The sequence below is a fragment of the Leptosomus discolor genome, chromosome 11, assembly GCF_034619465.1.
Source record: "Leptosomus discolor isolate bLepDis1 chromosome 11, bLepDis1.hap2, whole genome shotgun sequence".
NCBI classification, from domain to species: Eukaryota; Metazoa; Chordata; class Aves; order Leptosomiformes; family Leptosomidae; genus Leptosomus; species Leptosomus discolor.
This window is the reverse complement of record NC_141401.1, coordinates 15648065-15671364: the sequence shown is the minus strand read 5'-3', so window position 1 is coordinate 15671364 and position 23300 is coordinate 15648065. Positions and strand designations below refer to the sequence as shown.

At 56.5% G+C, this 23300-nt stretch overlaps 3 protein-coding genes across 4 annotated transcripts; 1 reads left to right on the top strand and 2 right to left on the bottom strand.

Annotated features, from left to right (window-relative positions):
• Positions 1–312: 312 nt before the first annotated feature.
• On the bottom strand, positions 313–13713 carry SCAMP2 (secretory carrier membrane protein 2). The gene is made up of 9 exons (XM_086471853.1): positions 13615–13713; positions 8308–8388; positions 7555–7644; positions 6442–6559; positions 5584–5712; positions 4888–5047; positions 4277–4378; positions 2607–2724; positions 313–1539 (listed from the first exon to the last, which is right to left on the bottom strand). The coding sequence occupies exons 1-9, from the start codon at positions 13669–13671 to the stop codon at positions 1393–1395; spliced, it is 1002 nt and encodes a 333-aa protein (XP_086327979.1). The 5' UTR covers positions 13672–13713; the 3' UTR covers positions 313–1392.
• A 428-nt stretch (positions 13714–14141) lies between these two features.
• On the top strand, positions 14142–17474 carry MPI (mannose phosphate isomerase). Of its 2 annotated transcripts, XM_086471636.1 has the most exons (8): positions 14142–14157; positions 14572–14699; positions 15039–15239; positions 15326–15467; positions 15635–15817; positions 15939–16112; positions 16257–16465; positions 16911–17474. In XM_086471636.1, the coding sequence occupies exons 1-8, from the start codon at positions 14142–14144 to the stop codon at positions 17127–17129; spliced, it is 1272 nt and encodes a 423-aa protein (XP_086327762.1). In that variant the 3' UTR covers positions 17130–17474. The 2 variants fall into 2 exon arrangements, with proteins under 2 accessions (XP_086327762.1, XP_086327763.1); XM_086471637.1 differs by lacking the exons at positions 14142–14157; positions 15635–15817 and having other exon boundaries at positions 14577–14699.
• A 546-nt stretch (positions 17475–18020) lies between these two features.
• On the bottom strand, positions 18021–22608 carry FAM219B (family with sequence similarity 219 member B). The gene is made up of 6 exons (XM_086471631.1): positions 22531–22608; positions 20835–20937; positions 20467–20557; positions 19985–20062; positions 19656–19704; positions 18021–19296 (listed from the first exon to the last, which is right to left on the bottom strand). Exons 1-6 carry the CDS (start codon positions 22606–22608, stop codon positions 19138–19140), a joined length of 558 nt encoding a protein of 185 aa, XP_086327757.1. The 3' UTR covers positions 18021–19137.
• Positions 22609–23300: the final 692 nt, after the last annotated feature.

Genomic DNA, 23300 nt, shown 5'->3' with positions numbered 1-23300 from the left:
CGGCCGCGCTTCCGCCTTCCCGGCGCGCCTCGGCCCTGGCCACGCCCCCGACCGGCCCTGGCCACGCCCCCGACCGGCCCTGGCCACGCCCCCGACCGGCCCTGGCCACGCCCCCCCGCAGGCAGGAGAAGGAATTCGTTCTCAGCACATTTACATTTTATTATTAATTTTGTTTGTACATGAAAAGATCAGGGGGGAAAAATAATAACAATACAGGAGGGAAGGGGTGTAAAAACAGCAATTTGGGGATGGGAGGGCACCGGGCAGCCCCCCCCCCCCGCCCCCCCCCGCCCCCAGCAAACTGTGGGGGTACAAAATGCAGGAAAGGGGCAGCACAGAAGTCAAGGCTGCAGGTAAACCCCCCCGCTCCAGCATCATTATCCCCCCAGGGGTGGAGAGCTGGGGTGGGGGGAACAGCCCCCATCACACTTTGCACCACAGCCTCAGGCCAAGGGCCACCCCAGCCCTGGCCACGGCTTCCGAAGCTTAAATGCACATCAAACCAGTTCTTTCCCAGCTGAAAAGAACAGTACGGGGGAGGAGTTGTCCCTGGAGAAAAATCCATTCATGCTGGCAGCTGGCGGGCTCTCAAGGTTAGCTGGAAAAGGATGCCACAGGCAGGGCCTGGCGTTTGAGCCGGCGGCTTCAGTGCTGCTGCTCCCCCAGAGCAGTCAAAAAAATCCCTTTTTCCCCTCCCTCCCCCAGTTCAAGGCCATGGGAAGACTCAGCCCCCACCGATTTCTTCTCCCCCTTTCCATGCCCAGGGCTGACAAAAGGGCAGCAGAGCCCCGTGGAAGCAGAGGAGGGGGATAAGGAGAAAGATGTTTCCCTTCCTCTCTAACGCCACCTGCTCCCAGGTTTTCCTTCATGCCTCGTTACCCCGACTCTCAGGAAGCGAAGCCGTTAAGAGGTCAAAATGCAGCATCTTGTAAGTGTAATAACCCAAAAGTACAGTTTCTGCTCTTAAAATTAATGACACAAACTACATGCAAGTTACAAAACCCCCCCAAAACAGCAGATAATCAAATTCTTCATAGCAAAGGCCAACAGAAGAGAGAGAGTAAAATCAAAAACCTGCTTCCCCTCACCTTCCTGCTACAGACAGGGTGAGGGGAGGGAGAGAGACAAACACTCAGTATGTCCTGGACAGAGAAATGTATTTGCTCCAGAGAATGTCCCCCCTATCTCCCCGCACCCTAAAACAAGACATGGAGAACTAATAGTCATAAACGTAGGCCAGCTGAAGCTAAAAACTGGACCTCATCTGGAGTCGGCATCACAGAGCTAACACGGTACCCCCAAAAAGTGCATCTTTAGAAAAAAACAAAAAAAATAAAGAAGGTTGGGGTGACGATGGCAGAGGAAGCGAGGGGGAGGCAGCCCCGGGAAGGGCTAGTTGCCCCGGAAAGCACTCTGTGCGGCTGAGGAGGCCACGCCAGCAGCTGCGTTCTGGAAGCCCCTGTTGGTGAGGATGCCTTGGGAAAACTCCTCCTGGGCCCTTTGGAAACTGGCTCCCGTGCGCCGATACAGGGAATGCACCTGGGAAACAGAAGGAGAGGAAAAAAAAAATTAAAAATCAGTGTGCAGTCGTGGGCTTGCTGCACCCCCCTCGCTTGGCAGTTTGCTATTCCTCAGCCCCGTCACCCATCAGCTCTCTCGGCAGCTAGAGAGGATGGGCTGGAGCCACTGGCTCCATCTCGCCCAGCATGTGATGCTGCAGAATTCACGAGACTTATTTGTTGTGAAATGTGGAGCTCTCAGCAAAATGGCAGGTTTCAGCCCAAAAACTCCTCTCCCTGCACTGTGATGCTGTTGACACTTAATGCCTGCGTCTACAGACAGTCGCAGGGGGAAGGACCTGAAGGTGCCTGCAACTACAAGCATCAGGTATTTCCTTCAAGACATTACTGAGGAGAAAAGGAGGAGGAAGCAATAGCGACAGGACCAGTTCAGCCTGTCCTTGCCTTCCCCAAAGCTACATTTGTGCTGCCAGTTGCAGAAATGCAACCCTCGTGTGGTGGGTCAGAAGGAAGAAGTGGGGCTTGTGCTTGGGAGCCAGCGGGAAGGCACTCGTTTGGATCCCACCTGGCTTTGAAATGTCCCACAACATCATGGCAGCAGTGACTGTAAAGCCCTGGACACCCGAATAAAGCAATGGCTCTGCACAGCCAGCTCTGGAGAGACTCAAGCTAAAGGGAAGTGCAAGAAATTTGATGGCCATGTTTGACGAGGATGACATTTGGGACCTCACTGGCCATCTTCTCTCGACAGCAGCCAACACAGCAAGCCTCACTACACCCTCCTTTATTCTAACGTGCATGGTTAATGGCGTGCCTTCCTGAGGCTGATCTGTCTCTCGTTCCCTCCCCAAAGGCTACTTTCCCACCTGCAAGTCCCCTTCAAGCAACCTGGCACCGGCGCAGGAAGCACAAGCATAAATACTTTCATCAAAAGCTCTTGACAGGGCCCCGATCACATCTTCAAAAGCCAGCTAATCCCCAGACGCAGGAGAGGAGGTGGCAACCCAAGGATGCCCTGGGAGCAGCCCGAATTGTGTGTGGATCTGCGACTCAGCCGAGACCTCGCCTTGCCTCCGAGCCACTCACCTGCTTCAGGAGGAAGAGCGAGAGAACCGCGCAGAGCGTGAAGAATCCTGCCACCACCATCATGATGACCGCCACGGCCAGGTTCCCGTGCAGCTCAGACAGCGCCGCAATCCACCCGCTGCAAGAGAGGGGAGAGCGGGCTGAGCACGGCCAGCCCTCGCTTCACAGGATGAGACGGAGCAGAGGGAGAAGAGGCACCGACTGTTGCACAAGAGCTTTTCGGGGGAAGACTACAGGGAAGTGCAAAACCAAACACAACGGCTGCGGAAACAGGGACCCAGAGCTCATCCAGGCACTCGTTTCGGGGCCAGAGTTTCCATTATCATTTTTAGAAGCAATCCACCTCTACGCAGGAGGATCGTGCTCACCCCACCCATGTTACAGCCCTGGCCCCTGGACCACCCCCCTTCAGCACCAAAATCAGTACCCGCGCCACAGTCATAAACCAAAGGGCTCCCATGAGCACCTTCTCAAAATTCAGCCAAGTGGTGTAAAGATAGGCTGGATAAAAGAAAAAAAAAAAAAGTACCAAGATGCCTCACTCAAAATACCCTCCTGGGTGCTGGAGAAAGGAATCCTTCCAACTGCTAAACCAAGCGAGCCATGTGCTACCAGGAGAGAGGGAACTGAGGGAGCCAAACCGTCCCATTTGATGAGCCGCACAACTCCTTGCTCATGACAAGGAAGCGGAAAGGCACACCATGCACCACAGCCAAAAATAAACGTGCTGCCTGGCTCGAGGAAACGTGGCAGAAAGCTCAACGCAGACTAAAAACAGAGTGCCCCCTCCCAGTCCCCCATGACTAAGGCAGCACCAGCTAGCAGGGGAGGGAGCACAAGGACAGCTTTGCCCATGAGCCATTCTGCAGGCAGCAGGCAAAAATAGACAGCAGTTTCACTGCGCTCATCACCTGAAGGTTTCCCCTCAGGAAAAAAAACCACTAGCTGTTAACCTTTTCACTGTTCACAGTAACTCGGGAATCTGATCTGTGGCCAACGCAGCAAGGCGAAAGGAAAGCCTGTGCTTTCCCTGCAGGGGCAACCGCTGACAAGAGCCCTGTTGGACCCATTCCAGAAGCCCAGACTCACCCTTCTGTACAATGCCATCATGAAAGGGTGGGGGTAAAACCCTCTCTGCTTATTTTTTGAAGCAGAGCCCACCAATAACACACTCAAGAGAAATTCAGGAAGAGTTTGGGGACAGAACCAGGCTGCTAGCAGCAGTATCGAGTCAAGCTGTACCCAGACTCTGGGCCAGAGATCCCTCACCCCCACGCTACAGCCTCTACCAGGGAAGGCTCCATTCTAACACAAGGCAGACGCGGGCAACACTAGAAGCTCAGCATCAAGAAGAGATAAATCTTATATCTATTAAGTGAGGGGGAAGGCAGCAGAGGAGGTGTGGAAGATCTCACATACTCCTTTCAGCGCTGGCCCGCAGCAGCAGCAAAGGGACATGCCTTTGCTGGGACTAGGAGGGGAAGAGCGGAGGAGAGAGGCAGCCCAGCTGGGACCTGCCAAAGCTGTGCATCAGACGAGAGCGGAAAGCCACGGGAGAAAGAACAGACAGCTGTCAGAACCAGACCCCAAAGCTTCTGACAGTCACAGCCCTGGTGAGAAAAAGCAGCCATGCATGGCTGTGACACGGCAGCCCGCGAAACCAAGCTTACCTGTCTCCCCAGCCAGGAATGCCAACAGCCTGGATGATGTAGATTGCTATTTGGCAGAAGAAGATGAAAAAGAAGACGAAGAAGCTGAAGGAGCTGTCAGACCTGCAGGAGAGACGGCAGCAGGAGTGAAACTCCGGGACGTGATTCCTGCACAGACTCACTTCCTCCAAGAGGGGGGAAACACATTCAGTGAGCCCCTTCCTCCAGGGGACAGCCACCAAGAGAGGCGATGGCAGAAGGAACTCGCGCAGCAACACAACTTACAACAGGCCCACTGCATATCGCAAAACCATCGCTCTGCCCAGGGCAAGATGGGGCGAAGGCAGCTTAACACACACAGCGCGCTCAAAACATTGAAGTACCAAACAGGAATTAATAAAAAATAGGACCCTGTGACTGGCTAGGCTTGGATTTCAAGATTAAAAGAGACCACCATAATCAAGTTCTATCAGACACTTCTAATATGTTGTTTAGGAACAAGTGGGTCTGATCTATTTAACTACGCAAAGAGCCGGAAAAATCCTGCAGGCAATATACGATCAGAACAGATAAAACCAAAGCTCCTCCCACTACAAGGATATATTCCCGTTACAGAAGAAAATAGCACTTGCCTGAAAGCCTTGTAAATTGGTCGGTACCAACACAGAAAGGCACAAGGGGTGAATAAAATAAACCACAGGATTGAGAGACCAAAGTCTACTCCTCTTTCCGTCTGGACTGTGAACCATGCCAGGCAAGCAAGCAGGTTTAGAAGCAGGGTAATCGAATGCACTGTTTGGGGTGGGAGAGAGAGAAAAAACCATCAGTAAGTTCTTGGAAAACTCAGAAGTGTTTCCAAGCATCCCTAATCTCTCACTGAACACATGGAGCTCTGCAGCAATTAAGGAGCCTTTAGGCCATCTAATTTCCTTCCCTCCCTTGAAAGGAAAACAGAGCTTAACCTAAGACCCTCATCTGATCCTGCTGCTTACAACCAAACCTTAAATCTCTTCAGAGCACCAAAATCGACAAATACAGTTGAGGCTGTTTTGTGCCCGACCTCTGAACTGCGCTATCTGCCATCTTTCAGAGTCTCAGGAGAGCTGTTGAAGTCTCCATTAAACAACAATCAAAATTCTGTCATGAATGAGCTATTCCCAAAGCATAAACTTAGGAGTCCTTTACATTTGCCTGCACAAAAAAGGGAAAGGGACGTTATTTTACCCTTGCAGACAACACCTACAGAATTTACCGAAGGGCAAAGCTCAGCATTTGATATAGAATCGCCTTAGAAAGGACTTTTTACTGCAGTTCAGGCTATTACTTACACATCCACAAGTAATACAGCATCTTGCATATCCGCTGGTAGTCAGCTGGGATGTCTGCAGAAAAATCCTGATAAAAACACGGCTTGATCGGACACTTCTTGGGAAGAGGGGGCCAGTTGTTTTGCCTCGCTGTGGAAAGGAGAAAAGAGCAGTTCTCCACTTGCTCTTCTCTCCTCGAGAGATCCATTTGCAAGGAGCCATTCACACGTACGGACACTACAACCTTGGAAGAGGCTGGGTCTTGGTAAGTGAGCAGGTCTGAGCAGGCAGCACAGCAGGGATCTGTTAACTCTGCTGGCAGCAGCGAGGCAGGTCAGCCTGGTTTGAGGCTTTCCTCTGTGGGAGGCAGCATCCGCCTGCAGTGGCCAGGGCCATCACAGCCCCCACCACTCGGCACTGCAAGTCCAGATTCAGCCATTTAAAAATCAAGGTTAGGGAAAATACTGTTTTGCTCTGGTTAAGAGACTGAAAAAGCGCTGTATTGCTCTCAGCAAAAAGCCTTAACGTGGCAGCATCACACAACAGCTCAGACACAGATACAAAATCGGTGTTTAAAGAACTTAATGTGGCCAAACGCAGATGCTGAGAGCACGCTCGAGGGCAGAGACCCACCAGAGCTGGTCTCCAGCACCTCATCTCTGAGCTCATTTCCCACCTTGTCGGTTACGGGACGACAGATACAGTCCCAAGAGGGCTGCCACAGCTTTGAAGGACTAGAGGAAAGACACATGGCTTCCAAAAAAGCCACACACACGGGGACAGGCTGAGCCTTCACCCAATCCTGACAAACCGAGCGACCCAGACTTCTCTGGGCATCGCACTCGCTGCGGGCAGGGCACTGCAGGAAGCTGTACTCACGATTAATGCTGGCTGCGTTACTCTGCAATTCCCTTTCCTTCTTCTCCAGCTCCGCTGCCTTCCTCTCTAGTTCTGCCTGCTGCTGAAGAAGCCCAGCCTGTGCTGCCGCAGCCACAGCCTAAAGTAGGGGGAGGAAAGGGTAAGTCCTTCCCTAACTGAGGCAGGGGCAATACCACCAGCAAACACACCAGATGCCAAACTGGAACGGAAGCAAAGGCAATTCAATAGCAAGGATTAAGGACAATTTGAAGGCTGAACACCCATGGCCGATCTGAAACATCCTGAGGCCTTACCTGCTGGAGGACGAAATCAAGACCAATGCAGAACTCCACCCAGATGTTCCTCTCTTATCCCATGGGAAGAGAGGGCTGGAAGAGCCCTCAAGAGGCTATGCAGTCTGTTACCCATCCTCTACGCCCTTCCCTTTCAGCAAAACTGTGGTTTCCTTGCAGCTTCTTCTACCTCCCAGTTAGCCTCACTGCTCCACGCGCTCTTACAACAGAGCAGTGAGCAAGACTCCCAAGCTTCCCAGGACAATTCCCTTCCCAGCTAGGACAGGAGGTTCAGAGGAACGGCAAGAGAGCTGTCTATCATGCCTCTTAAGCATCTCTTCTGCCTGTTAACTGTTCTGAGAACTGACCCTTTCTCCTAGCAGCCTCAGCATCTCTGCTGTTGGCATGAGGGGGTCCTGGCAGTCGGGTACTTGCCAGCCAGTCTAAGCAGTGGCTGCAAACTATAGCTAGGCTGCATTTACACTCCTGGAACCGAGCCTGTCTGACCAGTCACCAGAACTAAGCTAAAAGCATTAGCAGGATGCATTTCAGTGTTTGCAGAGGGAAGCTAGAGCCAGGAGGATACAAGGCAAAGTGAGCTCTGCCACCAGAGGGACAGGGAAAAAGGCACAAAAAGAATTGCGTGTATGTGTTCCCTGTAGAGAGCCGCTTCACAAGGCAGGGACAAACGCAAGTTTAAAAGATCACCTGCAGCTTCCCACACCCAACCCCAAAGAATCCCGTTCCCCTCCTATTCCCACAGGCCTCCGGAGGCCCACGGGAGCTCCTTCACCCTCTCCAGCCCAGCTCTTGGGAAGGCAGCAGCGAGGGGTGGCCATACCTGGGGAGTGGGCTCCACAGACGTCTGCAGAACAGCAGGCTGCGAGTGGCCAGAGGGCTGCGTGGCTGGCGTCGTCCGTGCTGCATTTGTCTGCACAGAAATCACAAGCAACAAGGCAAAACCACTACATATTGCTCCTCTTGGCAAAGGATAGTTCAAGTTTTAGCACAACCAAACCAGAGAGCACTAGCAGGAAGCAGCTCTGTGTTTTCGAAAAGTTTCTTAGTTCCTTAATGCACTGGGGGAGCAGCACCTGAGGATTACAGCTATTAATAAGGAGAAACAAAAAGGGATTTTGATCCGTTGTCTAAACCTCAAATATCGCTTTACCCTGGTTTCCTGTTCTCCTTTTCCCACCTCACACAAGTCAGCAGCCAGGAAATACGAATGAAGGTCCTACAGCGATCCATCAGCGGTATCGCCGCAGCAGTTCAGCTCCCAGCCCGGAGACCAAATAAATATTGATGTGTCCTGCCACAAAACATCTTCCCCTTCACACTTCATATAGCTTTATTGTGAGCCAGCAGCGAGTTTGAGACAAGCTGTTCCATGTGAGCAGGGAGCTCCAGCTGGGAGTTTATTAGTGCTCCAGTGCAGCAGCAGTTGCTTGCAGCTTGCCATGCACGCAATGAGCTACAGCGTCCATGGGGAAATCAGCTGCCAACACCTCACTCTTTCTTTTAAGCTGCCCCTACCAAGGGACCTTCTACGGTGCTAAAACCACCACCAAGTGCAACGACACGGGGCACATACCAGCTGGGAGCTCTCAGAAAAGGGGTTGAATTCATCCAAGCCACTTTGGCTAGCATTTGTGAGCTGCGTGACCGAGGGATCCTGCAAGGAGAGAGAGAGCAAAGACGAATCAGCATCAGACACAGGTCATCGTTAGCTTGTACGTTACCCACACTGCCTGCCTTCCACCCACTTGTTAACGGGGAACCGGATGGGGTGAAGCACACTTGCCACAGGCGGTGGCCGTGGCTGGCAACGAATTTAAATAACCAAGGAGATGGCTATCAGCAAGGCAAGATTTGTGGGCAGAAGGAACCTCCTGTTCAGCCAAGAGCTACATTTAAAAAACTACAAGCTTTCAGCACAGGAGCCCTTTCTGCAGGCTACTACCACCTACCTACAGCGAGTTAGCCCTAATTTCCAGAGACCTGAAGAGTGACAGGGATTCATCCACCCATGGTTAGAACGCTGCTGGATGCCCAGGACCACCTCCCAAACCTCATTTGCACCACAAAGCGAGCGAGGATCCACATCGCACAGCAGAGCCTCACAAAATGAGTCTCCAGGTACAACTGGTCCTGGCTCACCTTGGGCTGCTGCCCAAGGGCATTTGGACCAGCAAGCTAAAATGCCCACAATTGCTCTGAAAAGGCAAAACACCCAGGGAAGCTGAGCTGGAGGTGTGACACCAATTACTCTTGGAGGTTTTAGTTCCACCAGCACAACAGCTGCCTTCACCTGTACTCACAGCACCTCCTACTTGTCTCCGTCAAAGAGTCTGTTAAAAAAAGGCCCTCGGCCCTTCAGCTGAGAACACCTTTCTTCCCTCGCCTGCAATACTCTTGGCTATTTTTATTTCTTCTTTTATATGTGCCACTTTCCATAAAAGATCCCTCTTTAGTAGCCAGACCTGGACCTCTGGAGTGTCTCTCTCCAGTTATTAAAGCAACGAGGCACTTTTTGAACTCACAAATCCTACTGTGAGAACAGCCTGATAGCTGGTTGTGGGTAAGAAAAAAAAAAATAATTAGAAGTGGCTTTTTATCCCTCCCTCTCCCAGTAACTGGTGTCTCAAGATCAGTCATTTCAATTTTGTGGTTAACAGGGTGAGAAGCAATTGAGGCTGCGACAAGGTAAGAGTGAGCAATCGAGGCGTGCGGGGGCCAACCGAGTCCATGCGCCGCAGAAAAGTAATTTGACTTGTCTGAAACTCACTGGAGCCATTCCCTGGGGTTTTAGCACAGCCTTCTGCTGAGCAAGACGCATAAGAGCAGTTAATGAGTAACTTCCACACATCTCCTTGATAGCAGGCACTCCCTATACAACAGGTTGCACTAGTTTATGAATCACCCTGGGCTGAGGGATCTCAGACAAGGAGGTTTCGGATGCTGCTTGATGAAGTACAACTCCTTGGCCGGGCAAGGCTGTTAAAAAATGGGGAGCACCAGCAGAACACGCTGGCAATAAGGGCTGCCAAGGACTCGAGGCACAGGCTTTATTTCACCACTCACTCCTCCGGAGGCTTTAGCTCAACCAGTTTTGCAGACACATGGGCTGTCAACACAAGCTTACAAGTCAGCTAATGCACAACAGCTACTGCATGCTAGCACGATACCCTTTAATCCAGACCAGTGAGGTCCCAGCCTGACTAAAGTCCAGCAGAAGACAACTGCACAAGGAAGAGAAACTCCCTTAAAGGTACGGGAAGAGGAAAGCAAAGGCTGCATAACCACTTTAAGAGCCTGAATGGCCAGGCTGGGAGGAAAGTGCTCAGAAATAAGGAGAAACACTAGAATACCGAGGCAAACCACACATTTCTTTCTCCCCGTTGCTCACCTCCATTCAAAAAGAAAGCCCCTGAACTAACCCCAGCGCAGCACTGCTATCGAAAGGGCAGGCTGCCAGCGGCCTGGGCAGCGCAGGGAGAGCCTGTTTCACTACTTCCAGCTGCAGAACAGTTTGGTTTCAAAGGGAAACGACCTCTCATCTCACTGTGTAGCTTAAAAACAATTACTTAATTAGGCAGTATGGCCAAGGTAAGGCAGCTCAGCTTAACTTGCCTGCTATTGTGCAACTGTGTCTAAAAGAGATATACGAAGAGCAGGGAATCTGCAACAAAGCTGAAGTGTGTTAGGACATGTGCCCCTGGATAGGACAGGAAGGAAAACAGCAGCAGTGAAACAGCGGGCGATATAAAGGCACCAGCTTCCGCAAGCCTGGACTGCACAGCGCGGAGGATGAGTAAGCACGAGAAACACAGAGATGAACCAGAAGTTGCCCACAAACTTCACATTTTACAGTTATTTTCCGCAAGCTACAAAGCAAAAGGCAGCTGATCCTCTTGAAACAAGCACGGGCCTGACCCTTTACACTGTGAAACAAGGAAACAGGGACTTAATTCAGCCCCTGAACCCCTTGCAGCCATGGTACCCGGCTGTCCCTCCTCCAAGGAAGTGACAGCGCTCTCCTCTCCGCTCCACAGGCCCCACGTGCCTTTCCTTTCGGAGGGTTTAGTTCTTAGGACCCCCGGTTAAACTTCAGCAATCCTTCTCAACTTGTTTCCTCCTTCAGAGCTGAGAACCTGAGCACCTGAAGGCTCCCTGACTTCTCCAGACCTTCCGCTTGACCGAGTAAGTATGTCCAGCCGCAAACGCTGTGCTCACAAGTCAGTCATTAGGTTGACCTGCAGAATGCTGGCGAGCAGATCCCCACTCATTGCCCTCCCTACCATCGCTTCCACAAGCCGTAGGGACACGTGATGGCATTTTTCATGAGTTCAAATTCCCCAGTGCAGGGTATTTTCATGTTTGGACCAAATTGCACCGACACGAAGATTAAAACTGTTTTCAAACGCAGTGTTTAACGCAAATACGAAGTTGCTGTCAGCTGACAGAGCTGCTGCCACATTTTGATGCAACAGGTTTGTGCAAGAAAGGATATTCTTCCATTTCTCTCTGTTCTCACAGGTTAAAGAAACAAAACAAAGCGAGATGCTTCTCTAGGTGAGATCAAGGCAAGGGAACTCAAATGAGCATCACCTGGAATTTAATATGGTTGTCTAAAGATCACAGAAACCGCCCCAGATATTGCCAGTCCCGCAGCCACCCACCAGCACCGGACCTCACAGCATCGGCACTGCCTGGAAGATGCATCGAGAGAAACCTCAAGGATTTTACTACCGATATCTCTAAAGAGTGTGAAAGTTTCCAGCCCTGTCTGAAGATCAGTTGCATCAGTTTCGGAGGCAGCTGCCCCTTACAGCAGGTTACTGAATAAACATCACCTCTCTTTAACTGGTTACAATAAGTAACAAAAAGAAGAGCCAGAGATATTTTTAAACAGGACCAAACCAGCTTATTCTATACCAAGCTTACTGAACATCACGAATAAAGTCTCCTTAAAAGGCAAAGATCCCCAGTTACGCCGGGATTCACAGGGTACGAAGCGCTATATTGGGATCCACAACAAGACAAGACAACCCTGGTGCTCTGCCCAAGAGGCCTTCATCAGCGTGGCAAGGCTGGGAGGGTGACGACACTTCTAGTCTTCCACCAAGAGCTCCAGAACGGGTGGAAGGGGATGTCAGCGCCTGCCGGGCAGGCAAACCGTCCCCCTCGCCCTGCAGAGCGCCAAGCCAGCACACGGATCCAAACCCCAGCAGGAAAGGGGCTCATTTCACCAGATTTACTAGACCGGGGCAGCGCTGTCCTACACGGGGAGATGCCATTCTCAAACCGGAGAGACGGCGCTTCGAGGCTCGGGGCAGCAGCAGTCGGAGATGCCTCGTGTCCAGCTGCTGATGACCGAGGCAGTTTTTCTTTAAAGAAAGGGACAGAGGTGAACACAAAACCTCACACTCCCGAAAGGAGGATATAAAACCTGCCACAAAGACCAGCCATAGCTGCAAAGAGCTATCAGGCAGCCGCAGGGGCACCTGTGGCACGACGTACGTTGTCCTCACTAAAAAGTAAGCCTGACGTCAGAGTTACCTGCTGTAAATCGCATCCAATCTTTTTTGTTTAAACAGCGAGTAAAGCACGAGCACGGCCCTGTTCGGTCAGATACCAGGACAGGATTAATTGCATAAAGCAGCAGAATATTTACTTCCTCAGTGCCAAAGCAATAAATCCCTACGTGAACAGCAACCGTAGCTGTGAGCCACCCTGTATTCCCCCCGCCGTAAGGAATATTACAGGAACACGGTCATCCAAACCCTTCCTGTTCCCAACACACGAGAGCACATTAACATGAAGGTGAGGGAGAGAAAGGATTTTTTTCCTTCCAATTACACTTCGATTCCTCAAACACTCGGCTGCAGCAACAAACAGTTTCGCTGTGGCTTGGCCACGAAATCAGAGGTCAGGAAATCACCCTTTCCTGCAAAGGTAAGGCAGCGTCCACAGCCGCTCGCTGACGAAAGCCAAAGCCCGGATGCTGGTTTTCACACCACTACCACGTAAGTCAGGTCCAAGTATCCATTCCTGTCCACTCCCTGCATAAACAACTGCACGTTTCAGAGCGTGGAGATGAATCCCATAGAGGACAAACCCAGTGGAAGCAGACTAAGTCCCCAGGAACTTCAAAGGCTTCGGCCCCTGAAAATCACAGCCCGAGGACGCCTTTTGCCTTCCAGGCTCACTTTTAAGACCTGACGCTGCAGCACGCTGAAAACAGACCCCAAAGAGACCCAGGGGTCGGTTATGCCGCCGGGCAGCACAGCCAAGGGAGGGCCCTCGCCGGGTTATTTTTAATACCTGCCCAACTCGGGCATCCACAACCGTTTCGGCATCCTCCGAGGCAGGAGGCGCTGAACCCCCCTCCCCAAAGCCGGGAGAGGTGGGGGGCGGCTGGTGCTCGAAGCACAGGGCGTACAAGCCCCCTCCTCGAACGGAGGAGCGGTCTGTTCCGGGGAGAAACGGGGGCTTCAGGCAAGCGACGGCGGGAAGGGCTCCCACCGCCAGCGGGCAGAGCCGGGGCGGCCCCGGCTGGGCCACACCGCTTCTGGGCGACCCCCGGGGGGCTGGGGAGGGGGAGCGGAGACCCCCGGGGCTGGCGGGGACCCCCAGCCACAGACAGAGGGGAACAACCGGGGCGGGCGCAGGACGATTCCGCGGGGGGGGGGTGGGGGGGGGGTGGGATGAGGGGGGGTGTCCCCGGCCCCAGCACGGCCCCCCCCCCGATCCCACCCCCTCTTCCTGATTGGCGGCGGGGGGGAAAAGCGGCGCCGCCATTGGCCAGCGACCCTTCAGTCAGTGCCACGTCCCGGCGGCGGCGGGCAGGGGAGGGCCGGGCGGGGGGAGGAAGGGGTCGCCGGGTCCCCGCGCCCACCTGGAAGGGGTTGATGTCCACCGGGTCGGCGAACGGGTTGGTGTCGAAGCCCGACATGGGCGCGGTCCCCGCTGCTCCGCTCCGCGCTCCCGCCGCCGCCGCCGCCACCCGCCGCTCCAGGCACTTCCGGGGCAGCCGGGGCGCCTGCGCCACCAGCCGCGTGAGCTGACCTACCCACTGCGCAGGCGCCCTGACCACCACGCGGGGACTGGACGGTGCTCCTCACGGGGCCGGGGCAGTGTGACGTCACAACAGTGGCCACCGCCTATAGCGCGGGGCGGGGGGGGGTGTTAACCCTATAGGCGAGGGCGCCTATAGAGAGGCCTGCGGGGGGGCGGGCTGTGCAGCCGGTGTCCCTGTAGGGCCCATAGCCCGTCCCCTATAGCATACCCCCTATATGCCGCTATAGGGTGCGCGTAGGGCCCCGCCCCGCCCCGCCCCGCCCCGTCCCACCCGGCCGGGGGAGGCGGTGCCGCCGCCGGAGCCGCCGCCGCAGGACTACGGCTCCCGGCCTGCCCTGCTGTGCCATGGCGGAGATCCGAGGTGAGCGGGGCCCGGAGGGCGGCGGGGGCCGCCCGGGGTAGGGGGTGCCCCCGGCGGGCAGGGCACCTCCCTGGGGGGGAAGCTGTCCCCAGGGGCTGGGATCCCCCGTGGGGGTGGGGATCCTAGGGTGGGCAGGTCACCCCCACGGGGATGGAGAGCCCCCCCCGGACACCCCCAGGGCGTTGGGCAGAAGCACCGCGTCCCCTGCCTGCAGCCCAGGGACCACCAAGCCCCCTATATGATGATTTAAAATACCTCCCCCGCCCCCCCACCCTGCCCCGGCCCCCTCTCACCTCATACCGGAGGGCTTGGGGTTGCCCGGCTCACAGCCCTGCCGCCGGTGCGCCCGGCGGGGTTTTGGGGGGCAGAGGGTTATTTTGGCCTGCTCCGTGTTGTCAGACTTCCCTCCCGCAGTGTTCCCCCTCTCCTGCGCCGTGCAGAGCTACTCCTGGGGAAAGGTGGGCCTGGAGAGCGAAGTGGCCAAGCTGCTGGCCAGCAGTGACCCCCTGGTCCAGATCCGGCCCGACCAGCCCTATGCAGAGGTGAGTGCCCGGCCATGCCTTGGTATGTCCGTCCCGGCCGTCTGTCCGTCCCGTTCCATCCATGTGTCCATCCCAACTGGCTGCAGCTCTTGCCGTCCTGCATCTGGCCAGCCCAGGGAGGGGTACAGATCCCCTGCCTGTCCCAGGTCCCCTATAGCCCCAGGGGACGCTGGGGCTGCCTGGGGGGAAGGAGAGGAGAAGCCCGGCGTGACTCAGCCCCCGAGGGAGCTGCCTTGGCTGCATCGATCGCCTCCGGGGCCAAGCAGCCTCCGGAAAAGCCCAAGTCATCCCAGTTGGCTGCCCGGCTCAGGGGTCCGTCTGTCTGTCCGTCTCCCGCAGCTCTGGATGGGTGCGCACCCCCGGGGTGACGCCATCATCCGGGATAACCGCATCCCCCAAAAGACCTTGGGCCAGTGGATTGCCGACAACCCTGCCTGCTTGGGGGCGAAGGTGAAGGATGCCTTCCAGGGTCACCTGCCTTTCCTCTTCAAGGTGCTGTCGGTCAACACCGCCCTCTCCATCCAGGCACACCCCAACAAGGTAGGGAGAGCCGCTGCAGGGGCAGCCCTGGCTGGACCCCATGTCCCTGGGGAGGTCACCCAGCTCTTCTGCCCCCTCCTCTCCAGGAGCTGGCAGCAAAGCTGCACGCCCAGTTCCCTGAGCACTACCCTGATGACAACCACAAGCCCGAAATGGCCATCGCTCTCACCCCCTTCGAGGGCTTGTGCGGCTTTCGGCCGGTGGAGGAGATCGTCTCCTTCCTCCAGAGTAAGGATGGCGAGGGAGGGCGGTCGCGAGGTCAGACCTCGGTGCCACCTTCCCTCCCTGCGGCGGGTTCGGGCTGGGGACGGTGGCCATGCTGCCTTGGGATGCAGGTGCTGGGCTCCCCTGTGGTGGCAGCTGCCGGGGATGACCTGGGCTGGCCATCCTGGCAGGTGTCCCCGAGCTGCGGGCGCTGATCGGGGAGGTGGCGGCGGAGCAGCTGGAGCGCAGCGGGAGCGATGACCCCCGCGGCGTCTCGGCCGCCCTCCGCGTCTGCTTCACCCGCCTGATGAAGAGCGAGAAGAAGTTCTTCGTCGACCAGCTGAACATGCTGGTGAAGAGGATCTCCCAGGAAGGTGGGTCCTCTCTGCCCACCACAGCCCCCAAGAATGGTTTGGGGGGGTCTGCATTTAGGGGAGGGGACAGGGCACCCCCCAGCTCCCTCCCCAGTGTCGCGCCTGGTCTCTGCCCACGCAGCGGCGGAAGGGAAGGACACATCGGGGAGCAACGGGGACCTGCTGCTGCGGTTGCACTCCCAGTACCCAGGGGACATCGGCTGCTTCACCATTTATTTCCTCAACCTGGTGAGGCTGGAGCCGGGGGAGGCCATGTTCCTGGGAGCCAATGAGCCCCACGCCTACCTGCACGGAGGTGAGCATTGCGGTGGGCTTTCCTAACCCAGGACCCCACAAAGACTGTCCCCCAGGGTGGCCATGGTCTCCTGCACAAGGTTGGAACCCCTGGGGACATGTGGGAGGGCTGGGGTGGGCTGACAGTGCTGCTGCATCCCCTCAGACTGCGTGGAGTGTATGGCGTGCTCGGATAACACGGTGCGCGCCGGGCTCACCCCCAAATTCATCGACGTCCTCACCCTATGCGAGATGCTCAACTACACGCCGGCGCCCAGCAGCTCCAAGATCTTCCCGGCTGCGCAGAGCCAGCTTGACCCCAGCGTCTACCTCTACGACCCACCTGTGCCAGACTTTGCCATCATGAGGATAGAGGTGAGCAGTGACAGTTCCGCTCTGGGGACATCAGCTTTCTCCCGTCTTGGCTGTGCTCTTGGTGGGACATCTCAGTGTTGACTGGGCTTTTCTTGGCATGGGTTTGCTCACCCTTGTAGCTAGTGCCCCAGTGAGGATGGGGGGATGCTTGGGTCAGCCCTGGACAGCTCTGCAGGCTCCTCTCCCTCCCCTCTCCCCCCTGCCTAGAGCTCGCTCACCTTCTCCAGCAGCTTCGGGCAGAGGGAGGACCAGGAAGAGGTCTCGGGGTGCAGCTTGGGTGTCCTCAGCTAAGCCGAGGTCCCTGGGCTTGGGCTGCTGCAGGCACAGGGTGGCCTGGGCACAGCAAAGGCTGCAGCAGGGTGGGAAGGGCGTGACCCCCTTCCAGCTCCCTGACAGGAAGAAAAGCTGGGGGAGACTCAAGCCATGGTAACCCGTTCCATTGCAGATCCCCACCTCCATCAAGCTGTACCTCGTCTCCGCCGTGGACTCAGCCAGCATCTTGCTGGTGATCCAAGGGACAGCCGTGGGCACGTCCACAGCCGCAGCCTCCGAAATGACTCTGCGTCGTGGCTCCGTGCTCTTCATCTCTGCTAACGAGAGCATCTCCCTCCACCTCTCCTCACCTGATGGGATGCTGCTCTTCCGAGCCTGCTGCCTCCTCTGAGTGGGACCCGGGACGCTTCCTCCCCATCACTCCACATTTGAGTAGATAGAAACTGGCCGGGGCAAAGTCATCTCACCTGGAAGTTTTCCCTCTACCTATTAAACCCCCAAACCGGCCCACATCAGATATGTAGAAAGAGCAATTCCACAAATCGACTCCTTGGACGTGGCATGGAGCAGAGTGGGCAGAGGAAGAACATCTCCCCTCGCAGCTCGTTAGCCACGTCCCCGTAGTGTCATCCCCTCTGGGTGCTGCTAATGCCATACGGTGACTCCTTTTATTATTTTTTTCCCCCCTTTCTGTAGCAAGAGGGAGGCCTGAGGTCTGTGCCCCGAGATTCGAGCATCTCTGCCCAGCTTCTCGGAGCTGCTGCTCCCTGCTGCGAATGTGATGATGAGGCTTTCTGCTGCTCCTGGGTGCCTGGTGGGCTCTTCCCAAGCCTGGCCGATGGCAGGCAGCCCTCTGAGCTGTGTCACCCTTTCCCTGGCTGTAACAGGGGGCTGCTTGGTGGGGTGATGGAGCTGGAGAGGCTCCGGTGCTGTGAATAAAGTGGTGACTTTGTCCTCGGCACAGGGCAGCGTGGTGTAGGGAGCAGGAGGAGGACGGGGAGAGGCACTGGTGTTCACAGGGCTGGGAGACCAGAGGAGGCTGGGGGCAGCTCCGGCATCCCCCCAGTGCCAGCTGCGACCTGCCCCGCATCGCCCCACGGCAGCATCGACCCGGGCAGCGTGGCGGCTCCACAGGGAAACAGGGCACCGGGGTAAAATGCAACGAGGGAAACCAGATCGCTCTGAAAATGCACCAGGATCAGGGGAGGAACCCTCCCAAGCAGGGCTTCTTGGGGGAACAGGGGTCGGCCCCCCACCACAGCACCAACACACGCCCTCCAAGTAACGAGATCTAGTTTATTGAGTGATCCCTTTAACAAGTAAAATAGAAAAAAACCCCACCAGTTCATGTCTCTAGGCATGAAATATTTAAATAAGGTTTCTTTGCAAGAAGCTGATTGTCCTCTATGTAGTAGAGCAGGACCATGATTTAAGGCAGCTTTTAAGGTTCACAGCAGGTAGACTCCCCAGCCACCCCAAATGCGCACCCAGAAAGAGCTGTGCAGAGCTGGCATGGGGGTCTGGGCTGCCCCTCACCTGCATCAAATCAGCTCTGGGGAGAACTGGAACAAGCTTCAAACCCAGAACTTAACTCCTCGAGAGGTGGAAAGCAGGGAGGTCCCAGCCCAACCGGCAGCTGCTGGTGGATGTAACAAATGCAGACGCTTAAAGCTCAGCAGCCTGCCCCAACCCACTCTGTCGGGTTCCCCCCATCTTATCTTCTCCATCTGAGCTGCAATCTTTGGTTCAGATCAGCCCAGGCTTTGGGAGGAGGGAACCCAGCAGCAATTAACTGGAAGCAGCATGAGATGGATACATGAAGCAGCTCTCTGCCAGCCTGCACTGAGCCCAGCCTCGCTGGCTTGGCCTCAGCCTGCCAGGGAGGAGGGGTGACTGAAGTGAAAATAAATAGAAAAGGGGTCTCAGGGCTTCCCAGCCCGCCCCACACCACGGCAGTCTGACCCCACCATCAACCACCTCTTCATTAGGGAGGGCTGGGAAAGGCAACCTGGGGCCAGGTCCTGATCCTTGATGTGGCCAGTTAAGGGAGGAAAAGAGGAGGTCGGGCAAACTGAAGAGCATTTGCTGCTGCGCCTCTCAATTCCCTCCCTTTACACCCCTGGGCTCTGCCTCTCCTCCCTCCCCACTCCAGCCAGGCGACACGTCCCATCCAGGCCACCTAAATGTCACCGTGCCACCTCTCCCTGATATTGCTGAGTGTAAGGAAAAGTCCTTTGGGGTTGGTCGGGTGCTGGTGCTCACCTTGAGTGGCATCGCAGCATCATTCAATCCCTGTGTCACCGTCCCGGTGTGGGACACAGACCCCAACAGCCATCCCATGGGACAAAAAAAAGTGCTGGCTTTTGACCTGTTCTTGCACGGCTCCGGCCGAGCAGCATCTACTGGATCACGCAGGAGAGATTTTCTCCAAAACAACAGGGGCAAGAAGAGGAGGAGACAGGTTTTGGGGGGATGAGATCCAGATCTTCATCATCAGGGACCTCGTCGAGGTGGTATCCGTCCTGCAGCAGCTGTCGGCTCAGGTCCTGGTTCACCTGCTGCAGGGGAAACAAAGGAGGCAGAGCTGGTTAAAATTAGCTCCAGTTTAGTTAAAATTTAGGTCCCAGGACTTGCAAAGGGCAGGGCTGTGAGAAAGAAGGGCATCATGTCCTCCCTCCAGTGCCTTTGCATGGGGAGAAGCAGCACAACCAGAGCAGAGAAGACGAAAGCAAAAGACCAAAGAGCTTTCTTTTCCTGGGCTGCAGCACCCCGACACACACCCCGTGTGCCCCAAAACACCCTGTGGGCTGCGACGCCCTTCTGTGACGAAGCTCTTCGGCTGCCCTGCTGCAGGGTCTGGGGGGAGATGAGGCAACCCGCGGGGACCGTGCTGTCGGGGTCAAACCCCTGGACTTGCCTCAGCGGAGGAGTAGCCCGAGGAACATCTGGATCCCAGCTCCCCATCACTACGAGAAGAAGGAAATGGTCAGAACCAGCCGGGAAGCAGCATCTGTGCTTGGGGTGCAGGCAAGGGAATCTCGGGGCGGGGAGGGGGGCAAGGGAGCCAGCAGTGCAACCCTAAGGGATTTGCTAAATTTGGGACAACAGGAGTGTTCCGTTGCGGAGAGGTGCCCAGCGCAATCAGGGATGCTCTACAAGTGACAAGGAAAACGACTCCCCCCAAAAAAGCCAGCTTTGAGCCTGCAACACCCACCCAAAATCCCGCGGTACTCGCCCAGTCCCCACCTGTCCGAATCGAGGGAGACCAGGTTTTCATCCGCCGTCTGGCTGAGCGCCGTGTAGCCCTTGTTAAACTTCACCGACCTGCCGGAAAGCAGAGGCTCGAGTCCCTAACAGATGTTTTGGTGTGGAAATGCAGCCACAGAGCTGATGGACTGAGAATCCAGGGCAGGAATCCCTGTCCTGAACGTCCCTTCCCACCCAGGCATGGTCCAGGGCCACCACCAGCGAAGAATAAACTCCATCTAAGCTCTAGGCTCCCCGATTAAATCCAGAACACCAAACCATCCCCAAAACAAAGAGAAGCAGCAGTGTGGCCCCTCGTAGAGCAACTCCTAACTTTTGCAGGAAAAGTGCTACCTTTTATTCTGTTGGATGCTGGCTGGCCACAACAGAGGTCCCAAACTGATTTTTTAAGTCCTCTGAGTTCCCCAGTCTCCCCAAGGAATGTGAAAAATCATCTCAGGAGAAGAAAAATGGGATCAGACCTTTTAGCCACCGGCTTCGGCTGGTGCGGCGCGGGTCCCCCCAGCAGCCCCTGCCGTCGCAGCGCTGCCTTCGCCAGCTCGCGCTGCCTCTCTGAAAGCCAAGCACAGGGGCACAGCTAAAAATACCTAAGGGTCTTTTTTTGGGAGGGGGAGAGGCATTGCAGGTCGGTCCTAAGGAGAGCAGGGGGGCAGTGCTTTCCACAGACAGTGCCTATGCGCTTTTATGGGTTTTTTAATGTGGGGGTTTTTAATGGTTTTATCCCAGCAAGGAATAAAAAGGGTTTTGGTCACGCCCGCCCTGGGTGAGAGGCGCAGATATCTCCCCAAATCCCAGCAGCGTCGCTGGCACGACAGTGAGCATCACTTACGGAGCTTGGCATGAATGGAGGGAGGCTTGCTCACGAGGTACGGTCCCCTTTTCTCCATCGTGTCCGTCGCCTTGTTCAGCCTCTTGTTTTCAGCCCGATTCAGCTTAAAAAAAAAGGGGGGGGGGGGGGCAAGTAGCATATTTAGTAGCATCTCTCTATGGGGATGAAGTAAACTGGAGTCATCTCAGAGGATCTGGTCATACTTGGGAAAGCTGCCACCATGTCAGCTGGGGAAGAGCTGGGAGGGGACGGCTCCGGTGCTGTGGCCAGAGGAGGAAGAGCAATAAGCAGATCTATTAGAAGGGATTATTTGGGAACGGCAATGCTAAATTAGAAGCACACATGGTGACCAGCAGGTTCGTCAAACAAAATGTAATTTTTTTCCACAGGTTTTGAGCCTTTCAAGGTTCTCCCCATGCAATAATAAACCCACATCATTAAAACGAAAGCAGTGTCACATAATCAGGTCTGAGAGGGCTTTAAGGAAAAGCCTGCCCCATCTGTAAGGCATTTATCGTCAAGGAGAGCCAGCACTGCTAAATGACAACGGGGTGGGGGGATACTTCTACAAATAGACCAACGAACAAAGAAAACGGAGCAAAAATCGGAAAACAGGGGGAAAGAATTGGTGCAGGAGGAACAGGGAGTTAGAGGAAGCAGTTAACGAAGAACCAGTGCAGCAGACCTGGGGTGGTGATTGCAGAGCGCACCCGGGATTAGCCTCAAGTGTCTTAAACCCGAATTAGCAGGGCAGAGCCTTAGTCGCGGGAGTAACTCCGTGCGCAGGGAGCTGGGGCTGCCCGACCAGCAGAATCAAGCAGTTGGGCAGCAAACCCCTGCCCGCACCCCCGTACCCCCTGTGCGTGCTGCACCCCTCCCTGCGCAGCCCCTGCCCCCCGCGCTGCTCCCGCACTGCCCCTGCCCCACGCTGTACCGCCACCCTGTACCCCCTACGGCCACATCACGCGTGCACCCCCATACTGCTCCTCTGCGCGTATGCCCCAGCCCTATACCCCCACGCACACACCCCATACTGCCCCACATATGCACCCCAGCCCTATACCTCCATGCACACACCCCATACTGCCCCACATATGCACCCCAGCCCTATACCCCCATGCACACACCCCATACTGCCCCACATATGCACCCCAGCCCTATACCCCCCACACACCCCATACTGCCCCCCCGCACACCCCCCAGCCCTATACCCCCCCACACCCCATACTGCCCCACATATGCACCCCAGCCCTATACCCCCACACACACCCCATACCGCCCCCCCGCACACACCCCACCCCTATACCCCCCCCACACACCCCATACTGCCCCCTGCAAACGCCAGCCCTATAGGCCCATGCACACACCCTATATTGTTCCCAGCACACACCCCACCCCTATACCCCCACGCACACACTCCATACTGCCCCTCACACACACACCCCCAGCCCAATACCCCCCCGCACACACCCCACCCCTATACCCCCTCACACACACCCCATACTGCCCCCCACACACACCCCAGCCCTACACCCCCACGCACACACCCCATACTGCCCCTCACACACACCTCCCCAGCCCAATACCCCCCCGCACACACCCCATACTGCCCCACGCACACACCCCACCCCTATACCCCCTCACACACACCCCATACCGCCCCCCGCACACCCCAGCCCTACGCCCCCACACGTACCCCTGGGCCCCGCCGCCCGCCGGCTCTGCTCGCAGCGGGAGCGGGAGCAGCCCCGGCCCCACCGCCGCCCGTCGCCATGGCCGCTCGCCGCCCCGCCCCCGCGCCGTCCCCCCCCGCCAATGGCAGCGAGCGGCGGCGGGGCCCAGCCAATGGGACGCGGGGAGATGGCGCGCCCCTCCGTCGCGCATGCGGAGCGCCCCCGCCGGGCCGGGAGGCCCCCGTTTCCCTGAAAAATGCCCTTTTTCGTCAGGGAAAAAACAATGACATAATTTCCCCTTTCCCCCTTTTTTTGGCCAAAAGCCCGGCGTGCGCCGGCACCGCCGTGGGGCAGGGGCTCCTCAGGGCAGCATCCGCCCTGGAGCGGGTCCCCGCGCTGCCAGACGGGAGCCTCCCGCCCGCCTCGCTCGGCCCCGGCTCCCTGAGGGGACCGCGCTCCGCCGAGGGCGACCGCGCTCCGCCGAGGGCGACCGCGCTCCGCCGAGGGCGACCGCGCTCCGCCGAGGGCGACCGCGCTCCGCCGAGGGCGACCGCGCTCCGCCGAGGGCGACCGCGCTCCGCCGAGGGCGGGGGCAGCCCTGGCAGCGCTCCTGCTGCTCCTCCCGCCCGCCGTGCGCAGGGGGGGCACCCTGCCCTCCAGCCAGGCCCTGACCTGTCCCTTCCCGAAGGCGGAGCCGGTGCTCGGGCATACGCTCCGCCCGGCAAATAAGGACGTACGAGCTCTCCTCGTGGGAGAGCACGTTTAGTTTGTTTCTTCCTTTTCCCCGTAAAAG